The sequence below is a fragment of the Zootoca vivipara genome, chromosome 1, assembly GCF_963506605.1.
Source record: "Zootoca vivipara chromosome 1, rZooViv1.1, whole genome shotgun sequence".
Classification (NCBI taxonomy): Eukaryota; Metazoa; Chordata; class Lepidosauria; order Squamata; family Lacertidae; genus Zootoca; species Zootoca vivipara.
In genome coordinates this window covers 119,184,515-119,210,747 of record NC_083276.1, presented here as the reverse complement: position 1 = coordinate 119,210,747, position 26,233 = coordinate 119,184,515, and the positions used below count along the sequence as shown (strand labels likewise).

At 43.3% G+C, this 26,233-nt stretch overlaps 1 protein-coding gene across 1 annotated transcript in view; it reads left to right on the top strand.

Moving 5' to 3' along the window:
- Window positions 1-25,753, top strand: part of COL5A2 (collagen type V alpha 2 chain) — a 186,812-nt gene extending 161,059 nt beyond the window's left edge. Inside the window, exons 34-54 of the mRNA XM_035135854.2 lie at window positions 446-553; window positions 667-720; window positions 1,415-1,468; window positions 1,593-1,646; window positions 2,407-2,460; window positions 3,690-3,797; window positions 3,888-3,941; window positions 4,547-4,600; window positions 5,329-5,490; window positions 6,272-6,379; window positions 6,630-6,737; window positions 9,030-9,083; window positions 10,181-10,288; window positions 11,351-11,404; window positions 12,584-12,691; window positions 14,571-14,624; window positions 15,800-15,907; window positions 16,832-17,123; window positions 19,608-19,795; window positions 20,394-20,633; window positions 22,466-25,753. Of these exons, the coding sequence (XP_034991745.1) occupies window positions 446-553; window positions 667-720; window positions 1,415-1,468; window positions 1,593-1,646; window positions 2,407-2,460; window positions 3,690-3,797; window positions 3,888-3,941; window positions 4,547-4,600; window positions 5,329-5,490; window positions 6,272-6,379; window positions 6,630-6,737; window positions 9,030-9,083; window positions 10,181-10,288; window positions 11,351-11,404; window positions 12,584-12,691; window positions 14,571-14,624; window positions 15,800-15,907; window positions 16,832-17,123; window positions 19,608-19,795; window positions 20,394-20,633; window positions 22,466-22,612 (2,271 nt within the window). The 3' untranslated portion in view covers window positions 22,613-25,753. The remainder of the gene's footprint in view (window positions 1-445; window positions 554-666; window positions 721-1,414; window positions 1,469-1,592; window positions 1,647-2,406; window positions 2,461-3,689; window positions 3,798-3,887; window positions 3,942-4,546; window positions 4,601-5,328; window positions 5,491-6,271; window positions 6,380-6,629; window positions 6,738-9,029; window positions 9,084-10,180; window positions 10,289-11,350; window positions 11,405-12,583; window positions 12,692-14,570; window positions 14,625-15,799; window positions 15,908-16,831; window positions 17,124-19,607; window positions 19,796-20,393; window positions 20,634-22,465) is intronic.
- Window positions 25,754-26,233: the final 480 nt, after the last annotated feature.

The window sequence follows — 26,233 nt, the reverse complement described above, 5'->3', positions numbered from 1 at the left end:
AGAAACATACGAGTGTACTCCAGATTCCTAACATGAACATTGGTGTGTTGTTGTTGTTTTGGCTAATTAATTATTATTAAGTTTTCAAAAATAAAATAAAATTAACAGATCAACAAATTTAACAAATCTCAAATTAATTTCCAGTTCAAGATATCTTTAGAGGTTGACTTCCCACTCATACCTCCATAGTACTTTTTTAAAAATTGCCCCCCCTTCCTACCATAGATCGCCTCTATTACAAAACCTGATATAATTATTATCATCTTTCTGCCATTGCTTAAACTAACGTGAGCATTGTTGACATCCGTTTTCCTGAAAAAAGGTTAAGCAGAAAAATATAACAGCAAAATGAAAACCACTCCTGTAAGTTTCCATAGATATGAGAAGACCTCTTAATTTCCATTTCACGACGGAAAAAAGACCCAATTTCCTTTATTCGCTGCAGGGGAATCCTGGCCCCTCTGGAACTCCTGGGGATCAAGGGCCACCAGGTCTTCAGGGTATGCCGGGAGAAAGAGGCATTGCTGGAACTCCTGGTCCCAAAGGCGATAGGGTAAGACCCTCCCCTTATTATTTGTCCTTCAAGTACTGATTTTCTGCCCACGATTCTGCATCTTGCTTATCATGCATTGCAAATAACTTGTACTTTCGATACGCTTTTCTCAGGGCAGTATAGGAGAAAAAGGCAGTGAAGGCACAGCTGGCAACGACGGCGCAAGAGTGAGTCAGTTATTGGTTTATCTTCTTATCTCCCCCACCCAACCCTGGTAACATAATAATGTACTCGAGAATCCTCTTTGGATGCTCATACAATTGGGAATTCCTAGTGACGAGAAATCAAAATTATGGAGAATCCAAGCCATAAGGTGGTTAGATTGGTCTCGACTAGGGCCAGGGCCTTTTCAGTACTGGCTCCGACTTGGTGGAACGCTCTTTCACAGGAGACCAGGGCCCTGCGGGATTTGTCTTCTCTCTGCAGGGCTTGCAAGACAGAGCTGTTCCTCCCTCATGGTTTTGATTTATGGACTACTTAAAATGAGGCTGCATTTTAAATTTTTATATTGTATTTTAACCTGTATTTTAATTAAATGTTTTCTTTTCTTTTATGTCTTATTGTAATTTTATTGGTGTTAGCCGCCCTGAGCCTGGTTTTGACTGGGGAGAGCGGGATATAAATAAAAAAAGAATCAATTCTACTATAAGGTTCAAACCTTGGAGGTTTTTAAACAGAGGGTGGATGGCCACCTGGCATGTGTGACCTAGTTGAGATTCCTGCATGGTGGGGGCTTGAACTCGGATGACCCTTGAGGTCCTTTCCTCAAGTCTGGGAAACCCTGCTTTAAATGCAGGACTCTGAAAATCTGCTCCTTTTACTGGATATTTACTATTATTATTATTATTTATTATTCCATAGGGTCTCCCAGGTCCATTAGGCCCAGGTGGCCCCGCAGGTCCTGCTGGTGAAAAGGTAAAAGGATTTTGGTAAACACGTCAACATCTTTTATGGTATTCTATTACTTTTTATCCATTCCAGACTACGCGCAATAATATATTGTGTACCTTCTTCTTCTTCTTCTTCTTTTTTTAAAAAGGGTGAACCTGGCCCTCGAGGTTTAGTCGGTCCTGCAGGCTCTCGTGGAAATCCTGTAAGTAAACAACTGCATTTACATTCCTATTTTTCTTAGGCTTTTGTTTTTCCTTGCAAAGGTCCAGTTCCTTCTCCTCCTGCTGCTCTCTCCTGCTTACTTAGTTACTCTCTAGCTGCTTCTTTCACACCAGGATTCCTTGCCTCCACACTTAATTAGTTTTTTCTGTTTAACTTGACCAAGCTTTCTCAACATGTTAAGTTTCACTTTCCCTTATACTGCTAACTATGCGTCTCTGTTAGTCTTGTGATTCGATGCATCCATAATTTTGAGTTCCCTCGATTTCCCCCTACAATTAATCCCCCCAAAATGATTTGTTAGCTAAATAATTATATATACATGAATGTGCACGTGCTATTATGGTCCTATGGCAAAACTTAAAAGAGCTTTGTCATAAAATAAGTAATTACTTTGGGCGTAGAAAAGCCATCCCTATTTACAGCATATGGGAATGAAGGATATTATGACAATTACCAAGGTGGGTCCCTGAGTATAGGGAATAAATATAGGCTTGCGCATAGCTTTCTGGACTTCTTTCCTAAACTGACTACAACTGTACTATTAGCTTCTTTTATGAATCAAATGGTGTAACAAGTTTAGCTGTAGCATAACATCAACTTATTTTTCAACAGAAAATTCATTAGAATCATTCCTGTCCTGCTCATGTTATTTCACTATAGAGGCCTGCATTTTATGTCTTTAGAAGCAAGTTTTTAATAGCCTTTTAAAACCATTTTCTCTCCCTAAATTTCATTCTCAGGGTTCCCGTGGTGAAAATGGCCCAACTGGTCCGGTTGGCTTTGCTGGTCCCCAGGTATGTGAATCTTCTAATAAGTTTCATTTACTCACCGCCTGTTATGGCTTCCATATTAGCTTCTGCACAGTAAGCTGCTAGAATTCTGATAGATTCTTAAAACATGAATCATTTGCTAGCATTTGTAAAATAACCCGTAGAACAGTAATAAATGCAAGTCATTAAAATGTTGAAACCCTTTGGTGCTGTGACCGTATGCATTTACCACTCAGATGTACCCAACTGAATTTCCTTTATTTGTGCTCTACCTAATTATCAGTACAGTGATGTGCCATAGCTGAGAATTAGAGCCTGTGTATTTGCATGCAGGCCATCCTAGGGTCAATCTCCAGCATTTCCAGGTAGGACTGAGAAGGGTTTGTGCCTGAAATCCTGGAGAGTGTCAGGGGCTGCTCTGAGAAGGAATGGTGGGAACCGCTGCCCCCTCCTTCCTGCACCTTCCTAAGAAGAGGAGGACTGTATAGATTTAGAATAGTGGTTTGCAGAAGGTCATAGTTCAGAGGCTGCAGAGGGGAAAAGCTGGGAAATACTGGAAGAGCAGCAGGAAGAAGAAGCACCAGGAGAGAGACAGCTAACAGACTCGGTGTCCCTTGAAAGCATTCCTAAACCCTCCTCTCCCAGAACCGGACGTGCCTTGAGGGTAGTAGAACAGAAAGCTCAGAGGCAGAAAGCGCTGATCAGCTGGCGCAGGGGTGACATAGAATAGGAGGGACTTTACTTGGAGCAATGCCATTATCTAAGGGAGACCGCATTCCTTCGTCTCTCTCTGTGAATATTGAATAAACTACTTGGTAAGAACTCTTCTGGTTTTTCTGCTTCTTGGCATCCCACCATGAAAGAGAGTGGGTTCTCTGAAGCCTTGACGGAGAGCCACTGCCTTCAGTGTAGACATCATTGAACCAATTTTCTGGCTCAGTATAAGGCGACTTCTTTGGTGGGGAATAGAAGACATCTAAAAGATGCAATCAATTCCAAACTACATTGTATATGCAGGGAAATTTTTTTAAAGGGATGTGGGTATCTGGGGTTGTTTGTTATGTATATTTTAAGAAAGTGAAAAATAAAGTAGTTTAAAAATAAGCAACTTCGTATGTCCAATGTAATGCAAATGCATTAAAGAAACGAATAAACTTTGCTATTCAGTGATCCATCAGTGTCTAGAATGTAAAGCTGGCAACCTTTCGGAGGTCTATAACATGGTGTTTACTTCTCTGTGTCCGTGTTTACAGGGGCCTGATGGTCAACCAGGTGTGAAAGGTGAACCTGGGGAGCCTGGGCAGAAAGGAGATGCTGGATCTCCAGGACCCCAAGGTCTTTCAGGGTCTCATGGACCACCAGTAAGTAAAAGCAGTGCTGGGAAAGATGATGCAGGGTTTCTGTCTATTGCGGGAGCTGACTTTCCCCTTTGTTTTCTCATTACCATTCAGGGTCCTTCTGGGGTTCCTGGACTAAAAGGTGGCCGTGGTACTAAAGGCCCCCCCGTAAGTCGATTTGCTTTCTATTAATTTATGGTAATTTAATAATTTAATTTAATAAAAATATTGGAAGTGTCTAGGCCTTACTTGATATTGATTTGTGTTTTGCATATGATCATTAAATGAAATGCATGATATAACAACAATATTCTGGAGATCCAGAGCCATAAGGTGGCTAGATTGGCCTCAACTAGGGCCAGGGCCTTTTCAGTACTGGCCCCAAGTTGGTGGAACACTCTTTCACAGGAGACCAAGGCCCTGCGGGATTTGTCATCTTTCCGCAGGGCTTGCAGGACAGAGCTGTTCCGCCTTTGGGTTGGATTCAGTCTGACCCTGTGTTTTCCTCCCTCATGGTTTGGATTTATGAACTACTTAAAATGAGGCTGCGTTTTAAATTTTAATATTGTATTTTAATCTGTATTTTAATTAATTGTTTTCTTTTCTTTTATGTCTTATTGTAATTTTACTGGAGCTAGCCGCCCTGAGCCTGGTTTTGACTGGGGAGGGCGGGGTATTAAAAACTATTATTATTATTATTAATGGATGTTTGTTTTATAGATACGGTGCATTTTTTCTTGTCTCATGACTTGTCCATGCCTGTTTATTTCTAGGGTGCTACAGGATTCCCTGGATCTGCTGGAAGAGTAGGGCCCCCGGGACCTACCGTAAGTTGAAACATTTTTTGGGAGGTTGTTATTTTTTTTTAAAAAAAAATCAAGTATAAATATACATTCTAAATTAATGCAAATTAATTAATACAAATCTAGCATAATTTGCTTTCAATAGGTTGATTCTGAGTTTGCATTGAACAACACCCTACCATTTTTGTTTAGCCAAGTGGGTCGAGTGCTAAATTTAGACTGAGTAACCTATGCTCTTCCTCCCTCCCTTCCTTTCACAGCTTAAGACTTTTTCAGACACGGGGTTGTTGTGAGGATAAAGGGTTGTGAAATGAAGGCATGCCGTGTATGCTTCTCTGAGTTTCTTAGAGGCAAGATCATAATATACTGTAAATTGGTTGCAACATGGTCTAAATTTAACCCCCCACCCGCACTGGAGTAAGGTATTATTCATGCAAGAAACCATCTCAAATTAATTTGGACCGCTTTACCAATGTCTAGATTTGGGGTCATCTGCCTCTCATGGGTGTGGAGGAGAAGTTGGAGGTGACATGTTGTCCTACCCTTAAGTGAAGTCAGAAGCTATATGTGTTGGAAGCATATGCTGTATTTCCTTACCCAGTTCATGAAATAAAAGGGACAGCTCAGTATTGAGACAGATATGTAGAATTTGAAAAAAGTCACACTTTTTTTTAAAAAAAGCTTGTTAGTGCCTGGAAAACACCTAGCTCCCTGCCTTTGCGTTCAGTTCTAACCCAAACTTTCGTTTCTAGGGAGCTACTGGCCCAGCTGGGCCTCTTGGTGAACCAGGCAAAGAAGGTCCTCCCGGTCTTCGTGGAGATCCTGGCTCTCATGGTCGAGTAGGGGATCGAGGTCCTGCAGGGCCACCTGGCAGTCCTGGAGACAAAGGAGACTCAGGAGACGATGGACAACCTGTAATTTGGAGCGGTGCTTGGGGAGGGTTTTCTATTTGCAATAGATATAACAAAGCTTTCCTTTCCAAAATGTGTTTTGTTTTGTTTTTGCTTGAAAGAGCCAGTCATTTGGCTTCCTTGAACAAGATTAACAGCAAGAAAGATTTTATAAGCAAACAAAAATCTCATTCCCCAGGAGGCACAAAGATACATCAGTTTCTGCCTTTCTGTGCCATGGCTGCCATTCTTCTCTCATGACCTCACTTTCCCCTCATCAGCCCTAATTCCCCCCCCCAATCTTGCAGCTTCCCCCATTTTTCTTTCCCATCCTGGCCAACATAGAATTCTTCCCAAGCCTTGCACACAACACATCAGCACTCCTATTTTGAGCCCCACTTTTATAGTCCGTTCTCCCGTGGCCTTTACCCAAATGGCCACGGTCTGTTTGGGAATGAGCTAAGGGGAAGTACAAAAGACACCCATCAATGAAATGCTGATTATTCCATTCCATTTTTACAGTATACATTACCTTCAAACTATTTCTCACAAGTCACACGTGACAATGGGATCGAAAACTTCCATGTCTGTTCTTTCCTTATATAAAACTGGGGCCTTCTAGTGGCATTACGGTGTTTCATTTTTGCATCTTGTTCCGACCTCTTTCCCAGTTGGTACTCTTTATAGTACAGGTAGTACTTTCCCCCCTTTATCCCTAAAACAAACTCCAGCTGTACACTTGGGTTAAATACGCAACTTAGATTCTGCAGTGCAACCCTCCTGTCTTGTCACTTCTACCTCCTAGGGTCCTGATGGTCCTCCGGGCCCTGCTGGAACTACTGGCCAGAGAGGCATTGTGGGTATGCCAGGTCAACGTGGAGAAAGGGGTATGCCTGGGCTACCTGGTCCTGCTGTGAGTATCAGCAAAATGTGATCCTAGTCTCTTCTCCATAGGCTGTAAGATTTGGGTTGTGCTAGTTTTCCCCCGCCCTGTTTTGTCGCTTGGTAGAACAACTCAAAAATTTGAATGCCACGTGTGGTAGTTATTCTTAATGCTGCACCGATACTCATTCAGATTTACTCCCAATGTGAAGAGTTGCATGTTTCACAACATGCGTCTTCAGTGGCCTTAACCACAGGCATGATCTTTCTTTTCATTCTAGGGCACACCAGGAAAACAAGGCCCAACAGGACCACCAGGAGACAAAGGTCCTTCTGGGCCACTAGGTCCTCCAGGTACCCATGGCCCGGTGGGTGAAGCAGGTTCAGAAGTAAGTGGCTTTTTCTAGGCTACAGTAATGTATTGGAAATATATGTAGAGTGCTTATTTTTCAGCCAGAGCACCCTGGAGCAGGGGCGTAGGAAGTGGGTGGGTGGGGGTGGGTGGGGCAGACCGCCCTGGGTGCGCCGCCCTGAGGGGGGGTGAAATTTGGTGCGCCGCCCGCTCGCGACTCCCAAGCCTACCCCGAGCCACCAGGGTAAGGGAGGGGAGCTGCGACACTTTGCCTGTGGCATCTCCCCCTTTCACCTTCGTTTTGACAGCTCGGGGGAGGCTTGGGAGTTGCGGGCGGGCAGCATGCCGAAGCTCCGCCCCGTGGGTGGCTCACTTTGCCCCCGGCTGCAGGGTGTGTGCACCACTCCAGGCACTTCAGCGGCTATCCCATGCCTGGGAGGGCACCCTCCATGCCATGCCTCCCTCAGGAGTGCACCCACCCTGGGCAGCTGGGGCATATGTTCCAGCACCTCTCAGGTAGCCGCCATTACAGGCTGCCGCTCCCCTCACCTGCTTCTTGCCTTTATGTACTTCTGAGAAGCCCGAAACAAACAATTCAATTTTAAATGGAAGCTTGCCAACATGTGTGAACACCTTTTTCAGATCTATGACTCTACCTTGCTCCTAGCCATGATTGGTCAAGCTATGGGGCGGAGACAATTCTCATTTCCTTTTCTTCAATTTGTCTCCCGTCTAGCAGTGGTGGGCTTTAAGCTTTCCAGTCAAGCTCATACATGTACATTTGCGCGAGGGCCCTTCCGAGCTGCCCTAGCCACCCACATGAATCTAAGAGAAAAAGGCAGGCGGAGGCACATTTATTTAACCTACACCAGAACCATGGGCAACCCCCCAAAACCAGCTAGGGTGTCGGCTTGTTCTAGTTTTTAGCACCTCTATTGTTACGCTGGCATCTGTTCAGGGCTGCCCCAAGTCACCCGGCAAATTTACAACTTCATGGTGAGTTCTGGTACCTATTTTTCTTGAGGGGAAAAAAACCCACTGTAAATGTATGACATAGTAAGTAATTGCATTGATTAAACGTCCCAATTCACAGAAGCTTATGTTTACAATTTAATTAACTGAAAGCCCCTCAGGCCAAGTGGTGCATAATTTGAAACAACAGTAATACCTAAAAATATCAAGGTAAAAGCAGAGCAGCAGAACAACCGTCTGGGGCAAGATGGTTGTAAAAATACAATAGCTTAAAGGCCTGCACAAATGTAAAGGCTTTTGCCTGGTGATGGAAAACCCTTGGGCTCGGTGGCAGACATGCCTCCCTGGAATGAAGGCTCCAAGGTTGAGGGGACACAATCTTTCAGAGATCTTCAACTACCTAAATTTTGAGAGTAGGGGAACTGAGGAATACCCAAGCCATTTAGTACCCTAGTTATGCTTGGCAGCTTGATTTGGATTAAGAAATGGACAGAGAGCTTGCGTAGTTGTTTTAAAACTGCCAGACATTATCGAAAGGCCTTGTTTCAGTATTATGATCTGGTTGCTGCATCATTTTTGAGGTCGTGACAGTAGCTGGGAAGTGTTTTGAGGGAAGTTTTGAGGGAAGTGATAATATACAGTGGTACCTCTACTTACAAATTTAATGCGTTCCGAATGCACATTCGTAAGTCGAAAAAATTTGTAAGTCAAATGCCATAGGAATGCATTGGGAGAAAAAATTCGTAAGTCGAAGCAACCCTATCCAAAAATTTGTAGTAGAAAAAATCCTATCTAAACGGCATCCAAGATGGCGGATGGAGCTTCGTTCGTAAGTAGAAACATTCGTAAGTAGAGTTATTCGTAAGTAGAGGTACCACTGTATTCTCAAAACGCAAAACCTTGCAGCTGAGTTTGTATGCATCTGCCTGCAAATTTTGTACTTCAGTCAGGGCCGTCTTACCCATAGCACTAGGGGTGTGAGGCACCCGGGGACCAGGCTCTCAGGGATGCCAGTCCGAGAGTCCGGGGCCCGAGAGCTGAGTCTGGGAAAGAGCCCGTCCGACGGTTGGAGCGCCGCGGCGGGTTCTTCTCCTGCGGGCGGCTCGGCGCCGTGAGTTCAGGGGCGACCAAGCAACCGAGACGCTTAGGCGGCCAGCTGGCTCCGCCCTCCTGCACGCCCGGGACTGGGCAACCTGGGGGGGGGGAGGTCTTTGCACCCTGGTGCCACATATGCTTAAGACAGCCCTGACCTCAGTTGCAGTTTCCAAACTGTGTTCAAGGGAAGTCCCATGCACACCGCACTGTTTAAGACATAATCAGTGCCACTGTTAACACCTGGCTTTGTTTTTTGATGTAGGGGCCTGCTGGCAATGATGGTACCCCAGGACGAGATGGAGCTGTTGGAGAAAGGGTAGGATTAGTACACAATATTATATGGAGCTGTGCTGTAAATTTTTGTGTCTTCTATGTCTTTGGGTTAAATCACAATCCGAACTCTGAATTGCTGCAAGAGAAGCCAGTTTCAAAGCTCAAGAGCTTCAAATAAGAAAGTGTATAGTCAAGAAAACAAACTTAACCATAGTTTCAGTTAGGGCCAGTATATCGTCCCCAATGTTTTAGAAGCTACAAGTCACCACAAAACCATTGGCCTCACTTGAGTATAAAAGCTGCCAGTAGATTTTATTTGTTGTATCAGGACTGCCAAAGGTTAGTGGTGGCACTTCCGCATGCCATATTTACATACAAACCATGCCAAATATAGCTGGCACATCTCATTATTAAGATAACCCCATAGCTCATATTTGTGGCCGAGCAACTTTTCTGCATGGATGAACTGTTGATATTGTCCATGTGGCTATGAGATGTCAGTTTAAGAAGCAGATTTTCTACTAGGAGTGAGGAGAATGACTCTACTCCATCTTCTCCCTCTCTCTCTCTCTCTCTCTCTCTCTCTCTCCATGCTGGTTGTTTCAGTGCTGATTCAATTCGTGCAAGAGCATGCAACAAGATGTTGCAGTGTGAAATGATCTTGTTCAGATTTCCAACCAATCAGCAATGTCCATTTCCAGGATACTCCATTACACTCCTCTTTCCTCCTGGTTTTCAATTCCCCCACCCACCAGACAGACACTCACCATTCTATGGCTATTGAATGGGCAAATTATTCGCTGGGCGGTTTGGGGATTCCCTCTTCCCTGCTTAGAATTGCTCCCTAAAATTATTTTGGTCTTCCTGCTAATACCTGTGCCTTGTGTGCATAAGGATTGTCACTCAGAGAATGAATTTGTGTTATATATTGTGTATATATATATATAGAGAGAGAGAGAGAGAGAGAGTTACTTCTGCGTTTTGCCACTCACACATGCGCAGAAGTGCTAAATTGCACCGCGTGCATGCACAGTTATAGACAGGCCTCTGGAATGGATCCCATCCATAACACGAGGTTCCACTGTGTGTGTTGTGTGCGTGTGTGTGATCTATGTGTATTATTTGTAATTTTTCTTGCAGGGTGACCGTGGCGAACCTGGACCTGCAGGCGTTCCTGGTTCTGTGGGTTCTCCAGGCACTCCAGGGCCAGTTGGGTCTCCAGGGGATGCAGGACTAAGGGGTGAAGCAGTAAGTATGGGCATTTCCTTTTGTCTTTGTATGTGGTTTCTCCACCCTTGCTCCCCACCCTGTGCTCAGTTCTCACCTGTGGCTGTCATCGTGTGTCAATGGCCTCAACTGGCTGCTAAACCAGGTGAGGGTAGCCGATGGGTCTCAAACCCTCGATGAGTTAGGGACGTCCGCTGCATGTGAAGACAGGCTCCAGTGGATTGAGACCAGCAGTGGGTTTCAGCGGCTATGAAAGTGGTTTCTGCATGTGCTGTAGAGGGAAGTGAGGGGCAGATGGAGCTTGTCAACCTAGGAAGGTTGACTTTAGGAGAAGGATAACACTGATCCTAAACTTCTGCTGCCTTGTGGCTGTACTCATTTGTGAGAAAGACTTTAGGAGTAAGCCCCAAGGAAAAATCCATATCCACTGCCTTGTGAGACATCTTCAGGAGAAGAAAAGGCTGAGGAGTAAACCCTGCACAAATCTGGAGTGGACTCCCAAAGATGGTTGGGTGGAGCCTTGTACGCCTCCTTCCAGCAACTCCTGCAGCCAAACTGGTGCCAAATGTATCGCTCTGCTTTCCTTTGGGCCACATCAGTGAGGCTGTCATCTTAGCATCCCAGGTCCGCCTTGCACACTGCCCAGGTTTGTGTCCTAGAGAGGTCACTTGGGTGCTGCTAACAGAGCAGTTTGACTTCACCCCCAGAGGTGCACTCCATTGTTTTTCAAGACAGTATGTGCCTGTAATTTCCTGGTTGGCAATGCAGCAGCCCAGAACTGAGCACTTATAAACCAGTCGAACCCCTAGCCCCACCCACCCTTCTCCCCAGGCAAGTTTTATATTAGAATGGAGTCACTTGTGAGGCTAAGGTCATGCATGGAGGAGACAGTTGATTCTTGTAGTTCTCTCTTGGTGGGTAGGCTTGCTATTGAAGTTTCTCAGATAGTGCCTGCTGTTATGAAGTGTCATTGGTGACCATAGAGATACTATGTAAAAGAACTATAAACATGGTAATAAAGTTGATAAAATAATGGCATCAATCATGAATAAACTAATGAAATCACTTTTCATTTCCCTGTAGGGCTCTCGAGGTCCAATGGGCCCTTCTGGCCGTGCTGGAAAACGAGGTTTGCCTGTATGTCCTACATGAGTACTTTTAACTGTAAATGAGTTAAATTTAGGGCAGAAAAAATACCAGACCATTGCATTTCTTTCTGGCTGTTTTCCAAAATTACTGCCAGTTTCAAATCAGCTATTAAAAAACAAATAAAGGGATAGCATTGCATTTTTGTTCAAACAACTTAATGCAAGTAACCCATTGCAATATTTTAAATTAATCTAAATTTACTCATGAACCGAATCGCCGTTCAACCAATTTGGGATCTGCCTTGATAACGCCACATGCCTTTACAGTCTTACCTTGGAAGTCGAACGGAATCCATTGCGGGAAGTCCGTTCGACTTCTAAAACTTTCAGAAACCAAAGTGCAGCTTCTGATTGGCTGCAGGAAGGTCCTGTAGCCAATCTGAAGCCATGGAAGCCGTGTCGGACGTTCGGCTTCCGAAAACCGGAACACTCACTTTCGGGTTTCATTTGTTCGGGAGCCAAGGTGTTTGAGATCCAAGGTACGACTGTACTGTAGATTAAAAGTGAGTTCAGCAAGTACACGCAGGGTTTCTACTTGTATTTATTAGTTGAATATAACTCAAGCTTATAGAAGCTGAATCAATAACAAAATCATTCTTTTCAGATGCTCCCACCATTTGACTAGTGCAGCCAGCAGACAGATATTCTTAAATGTACTTCCCTTCAAAGTTCTGAGCTAACAGAATTAACCAGAAGCTAGAAATTATCTTTGTTTCTTAATAAAGAGAGCAAAAGGCCATTCTGTAAGGTTGTTGTTGTTGTTATGATGATGATGATGATGATGATGATGCAAACTTGCAAGAGAGGGGGAAAGAAAACATTGCAACTATGGCATCATTGCTCTAGGAGAATTTTCTTACTTATTTTGGGAATAATCTAACTGTACACCTTTTGCATTGCTGGGAGATATTTAAGCACGTGGTCAGTGTCCCTGTTAAATGTAAGGATAGAAGAAAAGCTTGCTTGATCAGGCCAATAGCACACTGAGTTCAACCAGGTGCCCATGGAAAACCCAGAAGCAGGATATTCAGAGACACCCTACCTCCAAAGGGGGAGTTAGATGGGGTGTTGTAACTATAGATCGTCAGATCAGTGTTAAGCCTCATGCAATACCCTTGAAGTTAAAATCCATGAATTATGCTTAACTTTGCCTCCTTCCTACTTTTAGGGTCCCCAAGGTCCTCGTGGTGACAAAGGGGACAACGGAGATAGAGGGGACAGGGGACAGAAGGGTCACCGAGGCTTCACTGGTCTTCAAGGTCTCCCTGGACCTCCTGTGAGTCTTTATCAGGGTTTTTTTCCCTTTACTTTTATTCAAAGATTCCATTGTTGTCTATGATCTCGGATCTGGAACTTGCGTACCACTGTATATATGGAGCAACTGTGCATGCTCTTCCTATTACTTTTGATAGAAGGGTTTCCCCCTTCCTCACTGCAGTTAATAGGGAGCCTCTTGTAGGCAGTGTGCTCTGTTTGCTTTTCAGAATTCCCACACTCCAAAGGGTCCTCTGTGTGTCTTGAAAATAAAATGTACTAACACTTCCCCCCCCCCTTTATCTACCTGCCCTCAACCCCAAAATGCAAATCTTTTGCCATATCGAGAACTTGAAAGAGATGAGTACCAAGTCCCTTCTAGTTTACAAATCCCCCCATCAAATTCTTCTTCTTCTTCTTCTTCTTCTTCTTCTTCTTCTTCTTCTTCTTCTTCTTCTTCTTCTTCTTCTTCTTCTTCTTCTTCTTCCTCCTCCTCCTCCTCCTCCTCCTCCTCCTCCTCCTCCTCCTCCTCCTCCTCCTCCTCCTCCTCCTCCTCCTCCTCTTCCTTTTCTACTTCTGAGTTGCCTGGAAAGCTCTTGCCACAGGCAAGTAGATGAGTGACTATGTGCAAGCTTGGGCATATAACACAACAGGCAACATTTTTCAGATAATTTTGCTTTTGCATCCTCTTATGATAAATTGTGTTGATTATTTATTCATTTGGGACTGTATCCAATGTCAGTCAAACAAAGAGTAGACCCACTGAAATCTGTGCACATGACTAACTTAAACCCATTCTTTTCAGTGTGCCTACTCTGAGTATAACTGAGTTGGAGAAAACCCAATATTTCTTACTCTTTTCCATAAGGTCCCAAGGGCGGATTATAACGAAATAACCATTCACTTTTTTAAAAGCAAGTGAAAACGAAAGTCCCAAACCCAGGGCTTGTGTTTCCTTTGGGAATGAGGCACAGCAGAGACTGTGGTGATATTATATATGCTTTATTTACTTACATATAAAACCTGAGCCTATGATGGAGGGGTTCACAGCATTAACACCCCCAAAGGGTCTTTTTTTCTCCCATAGCCACAGGTTTCAAACAGAAATCAAATCATAGAATCATAGAGTTGGAAGAGACCACAAGGGCTATCCAGTCCAACCTCCTGCCAAGCAGGAAACACCATCAAAGCATTCTTGACATATGCCTGTCAAGCCTCTGCTTAAAGACCTCCAAAGAAGGAGACTCCACCACACTCCTTGGTAGCAAATTCCACTGCCGAACAGCTCTTACTGTCAGGAAGTTCTTCCTAATGTTTAGGTGGAATCTTCTTTCTTGTAGCTTGAATCCATTGCTCCGTGTCCGCTTCTCTGGAGCAGCAGAAAACAACCTTTCTCCCTCCTCTATATGACATCCTTTTATATATTTGAACATGGCTATCATATCACCCCTTAACCTTCTCTTCTCCAGGCTAAACATACCCAGCTCCATAAGCCGTTCCTCATAAGGCATTGTTTCCAGGCCTTTGACCATTTTGGTTGCCCTCTTCTGGACACATTCCAGCTCGTCAGTTGCTCTCAAATATTTTTCTGACTCTCTCTCTGGCTTGCTGCTTTCCTTCCCAGTCACATCACTGTATCCCCAGCTCTCTCAGTCTGTTGAGGGAGGGGGCGCCACCCATTTACTGTCTTAACCCCTTAATTCCCACTTAAGGAAATCACCCAGGCTATCACCTCACCAGGAGGCTAACCTGGCTATTCCAAGAATTAAGCCTTGATTAAATTCTAACACTTGCGGGATCCAGGGATTAGAGGAGTTTGGCACACAGCTGAACACGCAAACTCACAACACTATCATACTGTTTATTTTAAATAATGCCTCAACCATATTTATTCCCTGCAGGGTCCTATTGGTGAACAAGGCAGTTCTGGGATTCCAGGTCCATTTGGCCCTAGAGTGAGTACACCAGATTTGAAAAACAATATGGAAACAATTAGACGTTTTCCCCCCTGTTGAAAGTTTGCTGTTGTGCAGATGGTGTTTTGTTGATTTCAAAGTAAATGAACTTTGCATGGGGATTACAACGTACTTTCGTTAAGCAAGGTTATTGCTTGAGGCTATTTGTCTTATTCTTTTCCAAATATAATCTTGGATTTGTCAAAAAGGAAAAAAAAAGTTAGCTTGCAGAGGACTCAACTTTCAATCCCAAATAACAAGGTTCTGTCCCTTAAGGTTATGGAAATGTTTGGAATTTCTTGTGTACAAAGATGAATGGAATTCACAGAGCAAATGGTGTGTACTGTGTGCTAATTTGTACTTCTTTAATGACCTTTAGTTTCCCAGTTCACTCTTTACAATGTTTTCCCATTACTTCCTTGTATCACTTACACTGCCTCCCTGTTCCTTGCAAACACAATTCCATTTATTATTTTTTGCATATGAACAAAGCACAGGTAGCTGGGACAGATTCTGTCCTCAGTTATTCATGCCCTACCTGCTTAGATGCCAGGTTAGGTGTTATTTATTTACTTATAGCATTTGTAGGCTGCCCTATAACAAAAAGTTCCCAGGGCAGCTTTCAACATGACACTTTTTAGCAACAAAAATAACCATATATTATGATGCAACATGAAACTTAAGAAGTGGAGAATAAAAAGTAGATGCAAGGCCAAATTAAACAGTGCCTTAGCTCTGTATATCTGCCTTAAAATACAGGTGGAATCTACACATATACATTAAAAACATTCTGAAAATGCTTTTTTTTATATAAAAAAAGAGCATTTTAAAAGAATGCATTGAATTTTCCATAAGGCTCGCCGTTGCCATCTAGTGTCACATTGTATATTGAAGTTAAAACACACTTAAAATGTTTTATTTGCAGCTGTATAGCTGAGTGCAGAGATACTTTTTTAAAAAATAGTTTTTATTAAAGATTTTCTTGGGTTACAGGAGTATGTACAGTACCTCCATTTTCAGGTTGTGGAGTCCTTTCTACAGATCAGTTACATTCGGTGCGAGGCATTAATGCTGTATACAGTATAAAGTTGGGGTGTATAAGACGGACGAAAAGCCAGAAGTATAACTCTTCAGCTGAAGTGAGTGATTAATGTGCAAATTCCTTCCCAATTCAGGGTCCTCCAGGTCCCGTTGGGCCTTCAGGTAAAGAAGGAAATCCTGGACCACATGGGCCAGTTGGACCTCCAGGTGTAAGAGGAACTTTAGGAGAAGCAGGACCTGAGGTAAATAATGGAAAATTTAGGGGGGGGGTGGCAGCGGCTTGGGGCTGTATCAGTTTAGGGTTTTGTACAGCATTTACCCCACTAGTGGTGCAAAAAGTAAGACAGCTATTGGTAGTAATTTTATTACTGGGAATTTTGTCGCTTTGGAGGGCAAGCGACTCTCTACTTAATTTCCAAAGGAAGAGATTAGCGGGGGGGGGGGGGTATGCGCTGTGTTGAAATGAGATCGATTTTTGTGGGATATAGCTATTAATGATAAATTAACATGTGTCATTAAGGTAAGGTGGGGAATATGCAGGAGAAATGATTCTGAGGAGATATGGAGGGTGTTTGTAGAATTTGTACTGTGAAAACGGAAAAAAGAAATTTGATCGATTTCAACAGTGTTTAACAGCACTGTGTTGAAATTAGATTGATTAGCACCAGATGAAATTAGATCGATTTGTTACAAACTGCTTCAAGTGCTTATGGCAGGAAAGTGAGTTCATTAATTGACAGCACAATCTTCTACATGCCTGATCAAGGAAGCCTCTTTGAGTTTAATGGGACTTATTCCCAGGTAAGTGTTCACTGCACATTGCATAGCAGTCTTTCCCAACCTGCTGTTCTCTAGGCGTTTGGGGATACAACTTCCATCGCCCCAGGCAGCATGGCCACGTTGCATAGGATTAGACAGTTTTCAGACCATCATCCTGTGTCAAAGTATTTGTCCAGTTGTTGCTCAGCTGTAACTGGAGCATTTTCTTGCTGGAACAATGCAATCACCCCCTCCTTCATTACTGCACCTCGCAAATCCATTGCAGTTGGGCATGTGAGATCAACACACCTAGGTGTTGTTTAGCAACTTAGCTAGAATGCTTGCTGAATGAATGAATGAATGAATGCTACCCTGAGTCTGGTCTCTCTCACTACTTTTACTTGTAGGGTCCACCAGGTGATCCGGGCCCCCCAGGTCCCCCGGGCCCCCCAGGCCATCTCACTGCTGCACTTGGGGACATCATGGGACACTATGATGATATGATGCACGATCCACTGCCAGAATTCACAGAAGACGAAGCTGCCCCAGATGACAACAATAAAACAGACCCGGGAGTCCATGCCACGCTGAAGTCGCTGAGTAGTCAGATCGAAACAATGCGGAGCCCTGATGGATCTAAGAAACACCCAGCCCGCACCTGTGATGACCTGAGGCTGTGTCATCCATCCAAGAAGAGTGGTACGTGTATGTTTGTCTATGTATGTAGGCATGTACAGTGGCGAACGGAGCCGCTTGGCCACCCGGGGCGGGAAACCCGAAGGCACCCCCGGGTACACATGTGCGCTATGGACACCCCCGCGACAAACCTTTCCATGTAGGGAGAAGGGAGGAGGGAGGCACAGTAGCCCCATGCGTCCTTTCTCCCTGCACAGAAAGAAAACGGCAGCTATCGGGGTTCCCTTCTCCCTGCACGGAAAGAAAGTGGCAGCCGCTTACACATGTGCAAGCAAGCGGCTGCCGCTTTCTTTCCATGCAGGGAGAAGGGACGCACGGGGCTTTCGCGGCTCCCTCCTCCCTTCTCCCTGCACGGAAAGAAAGCGGCAGCCGCTTACACGCTCTGCTTCTTCCTGCTTGGGCGGAGGAGGCGTGGGGCGGGCCAGGGGCCGGGGGCTCTGCCCCCGCACGCTGCCCCCACCAGAGTGGAGCTAGGGGCGGGCCACCCCCTACGTCCCTCCCTTGCTATGCGCCTGGGTATGAATGTCGGCTGTCAGAGCCACTGTTGATGAAGGCAAATGTATCAACTGATGTAGAATTACAACTTCTCTTCTGCCACAGCACTGAATGGGTCTTAGGTCTTTAAAGCACCACCATACCAATGTCTATCTGCTATATAGCAGCTGATCCTCTTTCTCTTTACCCTACATGATCAGTACATCTGTGTCAGAGTGTAGAAGAAACTGGGTTTTAATTAGCCTTTCATATGGGAGCCATAACATAAGAAAATGTGGTGGTCCGCAAGGAGGAAGCAAGCCAGAATCGTGGTCCATAAGACAAGAATGTCTAAGATTTGCTAGAGCAGATGAGAACAGCAAAAATTGCAGTTCGCTTCATATCTCTTCATCTAAAAACAAAAAAAAACCCTCTACAATATCTGTTGGAGTGATTGAATACAGTTTCCAAGAAAAATGATTTCCCCTTAAACTTATCAACACAAATTAAGAAAAATTGGTTAACCGTGATGGAGTTATCAAATATTTCAGCCAAATCTCTTGCAACCTCCTAGAGCAGAGCTTTCCAAACTTTTCATGTTGGTGACATACTTTTTAGACATGTATGTTGTGACATACTTTTCACAACACAGTAATTCAGTTTTACTGGCAAACTGGAGGTAAACTAACCCCTTTCCAGCGACACACCTACATGCTGCAGCCGACACACTAACATGTCACAACACAGTTGGGAAAGCTCTGTCCTAGAGTCTTAAGAGTGGAATAAGCTTATAAGAATGAATAAATGTAATAAAATGACCTGGCTCCTGACTTTCCTTCCACTGCCAGATGGGAAGAGAGAGGTGACTCTCACCAATTCTTCTTTCCCACTGCAAGCCTTCAAACCCTACAAAAATCTGTTCCCTTGGACTGTGGCAGCCTCTGGAACAGTGGAAGGAGCTGCAAAATTCAAGAGTCTTCCATGGGTAAAAAGAACCCTTGAGCTTGTGGAAGACTAAATTGAGATCCAAGCCCATAAATATTAAACTTTATGCATCCATATTCGAATATCACCTGAAAAGGCCTGGAGGTCCTTTTCAAGAGGTCCGGAGGGTGGCAACACGAGAACGGGCCTTCTCTGCAGTGGAATGCTCTCCCTAGGGAAGTTCATCTGGCACCTTCATTATACACCTTTAGGCACCAGACAAAAACGCTCCTTTTTAACCAGGCCTATGGTTGACCTGATAACATCCAATACCCTTCTAAAATGTGGCTCTTGGGGGGGGGGGTTATTATTGGGTTATTGCTTTTATTTTTATTTTATATACTGCGATCTTTTTATGTGAACCGCCCTGAGACCTCCAGCTACAGGGCGGTATATAAATTCAATTAACAATAAAAATAAAAATAAAAAGGCAACATGGTATAAAACACCAATTTAACCTGTCCCGAGATTGAAGTGCTGGCAACATGAATGTAGTGTTTGAGGATTAGAACAGTTGTTCTCAGGTTTTTGTATATGGAGCTTTTCCCCCTTCCTTCCGCTGGCTGTTGAATTCTCTTTCCACCCCTTCTCTAAAGATGCCCCATATTCATTTGTTTACATTACCACCATGCTGGATGACTCGTTCTTGAATGGATGATATTGAACCTGAAGAATTGTAGTATGGCCCTATGCATAACAGTCATACCTCGACATCCGAAGGCTTCGACTTGCGCCGTAGTGGTGCTTCGGCAACCGAAAACCTTGACTTACAAAGACGACCGTGGAATGGATCGTCTTTGTAAGTTGAGGTACCACTGTATTTACTTGGAAATAAGTCCCACTTTGTTCAGTGGGATTTACTTCCAGATGTCTACGCGTTTGCTTGTTGCCTTACAAAACTGGTTTACTCCATTTTATACTTTTTTCTGGAAGAAACCTGTGTGTGATAATTATGACCTACTCACTGGACCTAACCTGGACCAGTAATTTTTTTGTCTCGCTTTAAACTTTCCTGTTTGAACTTTGCAGGAGAATACTGGATTGATCCCAATCAGGGTTGTGTGGAAGATGCTATCAAAGTCTTCTGCAATTTGGAAACAGGAGAATCGTGTATACCTGCCAACCCAGCTAGCATCCCACGTAAAACGTGGTGGACTAGTAGATCATCTGACCTAAAGCCCGTATGGTATGGACATGATATGAATAGAGGTTCACAGGTAATTAAAGTTACTTTTGGTGAGGGGGGTTCTTCACCTCATCATTGTCTTTTGGAGGTTTTTAGAAATGTAATCCATAGTGAAAACAATATTATAAATCTAGGTGAGTTGAAAAATATAAGCACATTTAGTTATTAATATGTCAGATTTTTAATGTAGCATTTATTTTATGTATTAGATTGATTATTGGCAATTTGGCAGCCAAAGCTCTCAGTTTTGCTTGTGGATTCGAATGACAAAAGCAATTTGGTAATGTGCAGTAGTAACAAATTGCAGCAAAGCAGAATCAAATGCCAGCATAAAAACACGCCTCACCTTAGAGGCCACCATGGATAATGTCTTCTCCTGGGCCACCATACCTCCCCAATCTTCTGAGAGCAGTGGAACTACTAAGAGGTCTTCCTCTGCCAATTTCAACACCCAAGAAGGAGAGGAGGAAGGAGACGGTCTTTCAGATATTAAATTTAAATTCCTCATACTGTGTAGCAAGCTGTTTCAGTTATACTTCAACTGAATTGCATGGATTTGGGGTGGGGTGGGGGAGAAGATATTATCTAGAGTTGTGTAAATGAGTTTTCACTTCTTCATACCTCTGCAGTTTGTCTACGGAGATAGCGAGTCACCCAACACTGCTGTCACTCAAATGACTTTCCTCCGCTTGCTGTCCAAAGAAGCTTCTCAGAATATCACCTACCTTTGCAAGAACAGCATAGGGTACATGGATGACCAAGCCAAGAACCTGAAGAAAGCTGTGGTGCTGAAGGCAGCTAATGACCTTGAGATCAAAGCTGAAGGAAACAGCCGCTTTAGATACACTGTCCTTCAAGACAGCTGCAGCGTAAGTTGGCGGGTTTCTTTGGTTTGCATTTTCAGGACTCTGCATTCATAATGAGACATAAAGCAAAACAGGATTTTACTACAAGCTTCTCTCAGCAAGAGAATATCCCCACAGCATTGGGATTTGAAATAAGAATTTACAATGCAGGGGGGCGGGGATGATGCCGCAACCAGTTGCACTGGTTAACATACCTTGGGCATCACAATGATGCTACACACACCAAAGGCCCATAGCAGCTTCTATATACGGTATGAACTGGCTATTTTATCTGCCTGCCAAGAGCCAGCTAAATATAGGAACACAAGAAGCAGCTTTATACCAAGTCAGTCCTTCCCTTCATCTAGCTCAGTACAGTCGTAACTTGGAAGTCAAACGGGATCCGTTCTGGAAGTCCGGTCAACTTCCAAAACATTCAGAAACCAAAGCGCAGCTTCTGATTGGCTGCTGGAAGCTCCTGCAGCCAATCGGAAGCCCCGTCAGATGTTCGGCTTCCAAAAATAGTTTGCAAACTGGAACAGTCACTTCCGGGTTTGTGGCATTCGGGAGCCAAAACTTCCGAGAACTAAGCTTTTTGAAACCAAGATACGACTGTATTGTTTACACTGACCGGCAGTTTCAGAAAATAGTCTCCCTCTCCCCCAGGGATTAAACCATTTTGGGGCAAAGTGCTCCGTCACTGAGCTATAGTCAGGGCTGTTTTCCAGCTGGAACTCACTGGAACTCAGTTCTGGCACCTCTCAGGTGGGTGCCATTGCCATTCTAAGAGAACAAGGTGAGTTCTGGCACTTCTTTTTCAACAGTCCTTCTTTTGTTGCCAGTGTGTTGTAGCGGCTCTTGTGCACTAACCAGGCTGTCCTTTAACATAGCATATAATCGCACAGACTTTTGTGTACACTAAATAGCAGGCACTCCTTTTGGGACATGTCTTCTCAGTTATAAGCTCAGGACGTGCGTATCAGATTGCAGCCCCCCTCGGTTGTCGGAGGCTGGATTTAGCTCCTCCTCCCTTCCGAATTGAACTACTGATAAGTGGTGATTGTAATAACTAAGGAGGGCTATGGGTCTATGTGCAACAGACTGGAGCTGGCCATAAGAACATAAGAAGAGTCTGCTGGATCAGGCCAAAGGCTCATCTAGTCCAGCATCCTGTTCTCACAGTGGCCAACCAGATCCCTGCAGGGAAACCCTCAAGGAGGATTTAAGCACAAGAACAATCTCCCCTCCTAAGGTTCCCAACAACTGGTATTCAGAAGCTTTGCTGCCTTCAGCTGTGGAGACAGATCATATAATAATAATAATAATAATAATAATAATAATAATAATAATAATAAATTTATTATTTATACCCCGCCCATCTGGCTGAGTCTCCCCAGCCACTCTGGGTGGCTCCCAATGGAATATTAAAACAATACAGCATTAAATATTAAAAGCTTCCCTAAACAGGGCTGCCTTCAGATGTCTCTTAAAATTAGGATAAGTGCTTAGTTCCTTGACATCTGATGGAAGGGCATTCCACAGGGCGGGTGCTGCTACCGAGATCATAATCATCATGGCTAGTGGCCATTGATAGCCATATTGTCCGGGAATGTGTCCGATTCTTTTTTAAAGCCAGACAAGTTAATGGTTGTCACTGCTTCCTGTGCAAACGAGTTCCATAGTTTAACTATGCGCTGTGCAAAGAAGTGCTTTCTTTTTTTCTTTCTTTCCCGAATATTCACCACACCCAGAATATTGGCTAGGTAGGCCTAGTTTTCTTCTTGGTTTGCAGAGGATCTGACCAATAGCCTCGAGTCATTTCCCCCCCCCCCTCTCTTGTTTTCCTTCTCTTGCAGAAACGCAACGGGAACGCGGGCAGCACTGTCTTCGAATACAAAACGCAGAATGTGGCACGCTTACCTATAGTCGACATTGCTCCAGTGGACATTGGAAGTGCAGACCAAGAGTTTGGAATAGAGATTGGGCCAGTTTGTTTTGTGTAGTAAAAAAAGAAAGGAAGGAAGAATAATAAAAAATAAAAAGGGGAAAAAAACATACATATTCACAAGCATTGGGAAACAACAGCAACAAAACACAAGAACTTAGACTGAGTGAAGTTAATCCTGAGACTCTTGAAATAATGGCTGATATTGGAATCAGCATTGTATATAACAGTTCTTTCTAATTCCCTGGCCTGCTTTAGTTTATTTATTTTACTGACTTACACACCTTCAGTCTTAATTGTCCCAAGTCAACTTTTAAATGAAGTAATAGGACTTTAGAAGGACAAATGACCACCCTTTGATGCAAAAATAGCTAACATATACGTTTCTTGATAAGTAAATAAAACATCACCGTCATAATTATTTATACATGGGGTTTCTGCTCAGTTTAAAATGGGCGCAATTCACATGAAGCAAGTACTCTAAACAGATGGGTATATGTAAGACGGTCAATTGTCCACCAACTTAAAACACTAGTGCACCAGTGAGGCATTGATTTTTTTTTTAAAAAAGCCAACAGCCCAATAACTGGTTGGTTAATTCAAATCACTATGTGAAATTGACCCCGAACCACCTATTGGCCCTTACTGATCCCTTAGATTAGCCAAGTCACAGTGCTGTGGTAAAGGAAGAAAAGTCAAATTATCCCTTCTATGTAACTCTTAAAGGTACATAGGCCCCCTCAGGCTCTCAACACAGGAACTCTAAGGCCACTGGGCCCACAATCTCCAAAGCTCCCTTACCTTTCCATTTCTTTCTTGCTAATGGTACAAAACCACTCCTGTCCTTTTTGCCCTGTGTGACGTTTCCTCGTGTCCCACTTTCTCCTTAAACTCCTGTCATTCAACATTGTACCACCACTCATTTCCTCAACTCCCTGCTTTTCAGTCCATTTCATTTGCTGCTTAGCTTCCCCCCCCTTCACCTCACACCACTATCAATTCTGCACCTGGGTTAGGTAACTCAAGGAAATTCTCTATCTCCTGGGGCCCACTTAGCTTTCCAGTTTGGGGTCACCTTGCTTTAGCATATAGCTCTTCCTATCCCTACAGCTCATGTTAGGGATTCCCCCAGCCAGAGATTTCACTTTCGTCATGAAACCTAGAATGTTCAGAATATTCTGTGGGCAATTTCACACTGTAGAATGTTCTTGAACATCAAGGTAGCTCAATGAAACATTGCCAAGGGATACTACTACCACCGCTGCCACCAGTTCCTCCAGTGAATCACACTATGAATTGTAAAGGTGTGGTATACTGTCTGCAAACAGAACATCATTGCTTCAGCTCTGCTCCCAGTTTCAATAGTCAACCATAGTAGGTATTCAATACACATTTGGAAGCACTTTGGAACAAGGTTAATGCCTATTTAACTGATATTAACTCTCCCGTTGTGTTCATGTGCATCCTGCCAGGTCTAATTTCCTTGTTTCTTGAGCTTATGCCCTTCTGAAACAGCATAGAAAATAGGCAAAAGGTGCGAGAGCCTGCAATTTCCGAATGTTTAAATGCAAATCTGATGCCTCCGATTGGCAACGGTCATTGGAAGCTTGCCAACCGTTCATCAGACGGTTTCTGACCGCAATGATATTACAAAGGCTCTCTTCTTTTGCAATTTTGTCTCACTTTCATGATGTAAGTAGGGGAAATTAATGTCAGAGTCTATCCTTAGTGCAACAAAGGACTTAAGTTTCCATGAGCCATGGGCAACGTCCTTAAGCTAAGCCTTTTCAAACTATTGGAAAAATTTGAATCTGTGAAACAGCCTTCTTTCTGCTTTTGTTTGACTTCCCGATCAGATAGGATTAAAAGAAGAGATATGCACGCAGTAGAGATGCAGCTGAAACTGCTTCCCGATTTCGAGGCAGCGGCTCCTACTGCCAAATAAACAAGCTGCTGTAAAGCTGAGCAGTGACTTGGCATCTGCTGCAGCAAAATTTGCAACACAAAGCTGCGTACCACCATTTGCAAGTGTGTATAGACATCCTTTTCAGTCCTGGCCACCCTTTGCGAACCATCAAGCACTCTGATGAAGGCTATCCTCTGGGATCGTAGGGAATAATGCATGTAGTGTGTTTACGTACTCCGACACGGTGAAGAGAGCTGAAGTAGAGATGATGTACACATTCCTTATGGCTCGAATTCTACAAAATTAAGAACAGCACATGCTAGCTAATGTAGTTAGCTAAATGCATAATTCCAATTACTGTTAATAAGTCAATGGTTCGGAAATGTTTTACCCCAAAGTCTCCAGTTCAATATCAGTGGTTGGGATTGGGGTGGCGGTTGGCGGTTGGTTGCCCCTCTAAAGAGCAATCCCTCTAAGTTATAGTCAGTGGATACAGTTTTGTTGCATTGTGGTCAAAGTCAAAACTCCCGAATGACTTCATGACATCGGGATTTCCCTACCGCCTCCAGTGTATTGCCCAGTTATATGTGTGTTGTCATGTATTCCCATATATTAACCCCCAAACCAAGTATTAATATAAATTACTGTTGCTGAGATACACTTTCGCTTAACAACTGGTCATGCATCACCGGAAATTCTGACTTAACTGCCGTGATCAATCAGGGCAAGCAAATGGTCCATCATTTCTTAGCATGAGCTACCTCATCTATTGAAGCTGGGATGCATTTAATAATCTAGTGTTTGTTCTAGATACAACAAGGTGCTATGCTTCTGTTATAATTCCAAGAATGGATATAGGCAGGGCAATATAAGGCAGGGCAATATAATATAATAAAGTAAAATGGTTTGTTTGTTTTTTTAATTAAAAAAAAAGGGAATGGTGCTAAACTGGTGTCTGTAAAATCCTGAGAAAATAAAAGGCTGTTGCCATCAACTTATTTTTTGGGTAGAATTTAGTATTAGTTTTCTGGTGTCTGGGAGAAAGTTATTCTGTGCATTTTTCTCCCTTATGGTTATACCATATACGGAATGCTGTGTACATCAGCGTATCTTTTTTTTACACAGAGCATGTGGATACAGAGGTCCGTTCCTTCCTTGAAGAATTATGCTCTCTCATTTCTTGTTTTGTTTCTTTTGAAAATAAACACACACAAAAAAGAAAGAAAAGCCATACGCATAGCTTTATTCATGTATCTTTGCAAAGCATTTAATTAAATACAAGTTTCTTGTTGAGTAGTGGCTTCCTTTGTCTATAGAGTCCTTCTCACAATATCTATTTCTGGGGGAAGAAAACAGGATTGTATTGTACTTGTGTATGTGTGTAATAAGTGTGTGTGATAAGTGAGCATGCACTATGCTGCCTGTGATTTTTTTTAAAAAAATGTAGCACCCAAAGTATTTTATAAATTAAATTATAAAGGGGATTTTTTTTAGTTATATATGTTTATGACAGTGCTTAAAAACTAAAGGCAAGCAATCTGAATGATTGCCACTGAATGCAAATCTGGAAGCTCAGGATTTGACAACTCTGGAAATTCAATTTTTAAAAATTGTTGCTGAATAAAATATTGTGATAAAATCAGTGTGTCAGTTTAAATTGCATGGAATATATCAGGAAAGACACATGAACATCTCCTGAAGTTTGAGAAGGGGATTTTTTTAAAAATTAGGTTCACATTTAAAGGCAACCCTTCCCAGTGCTATATTTCTGGA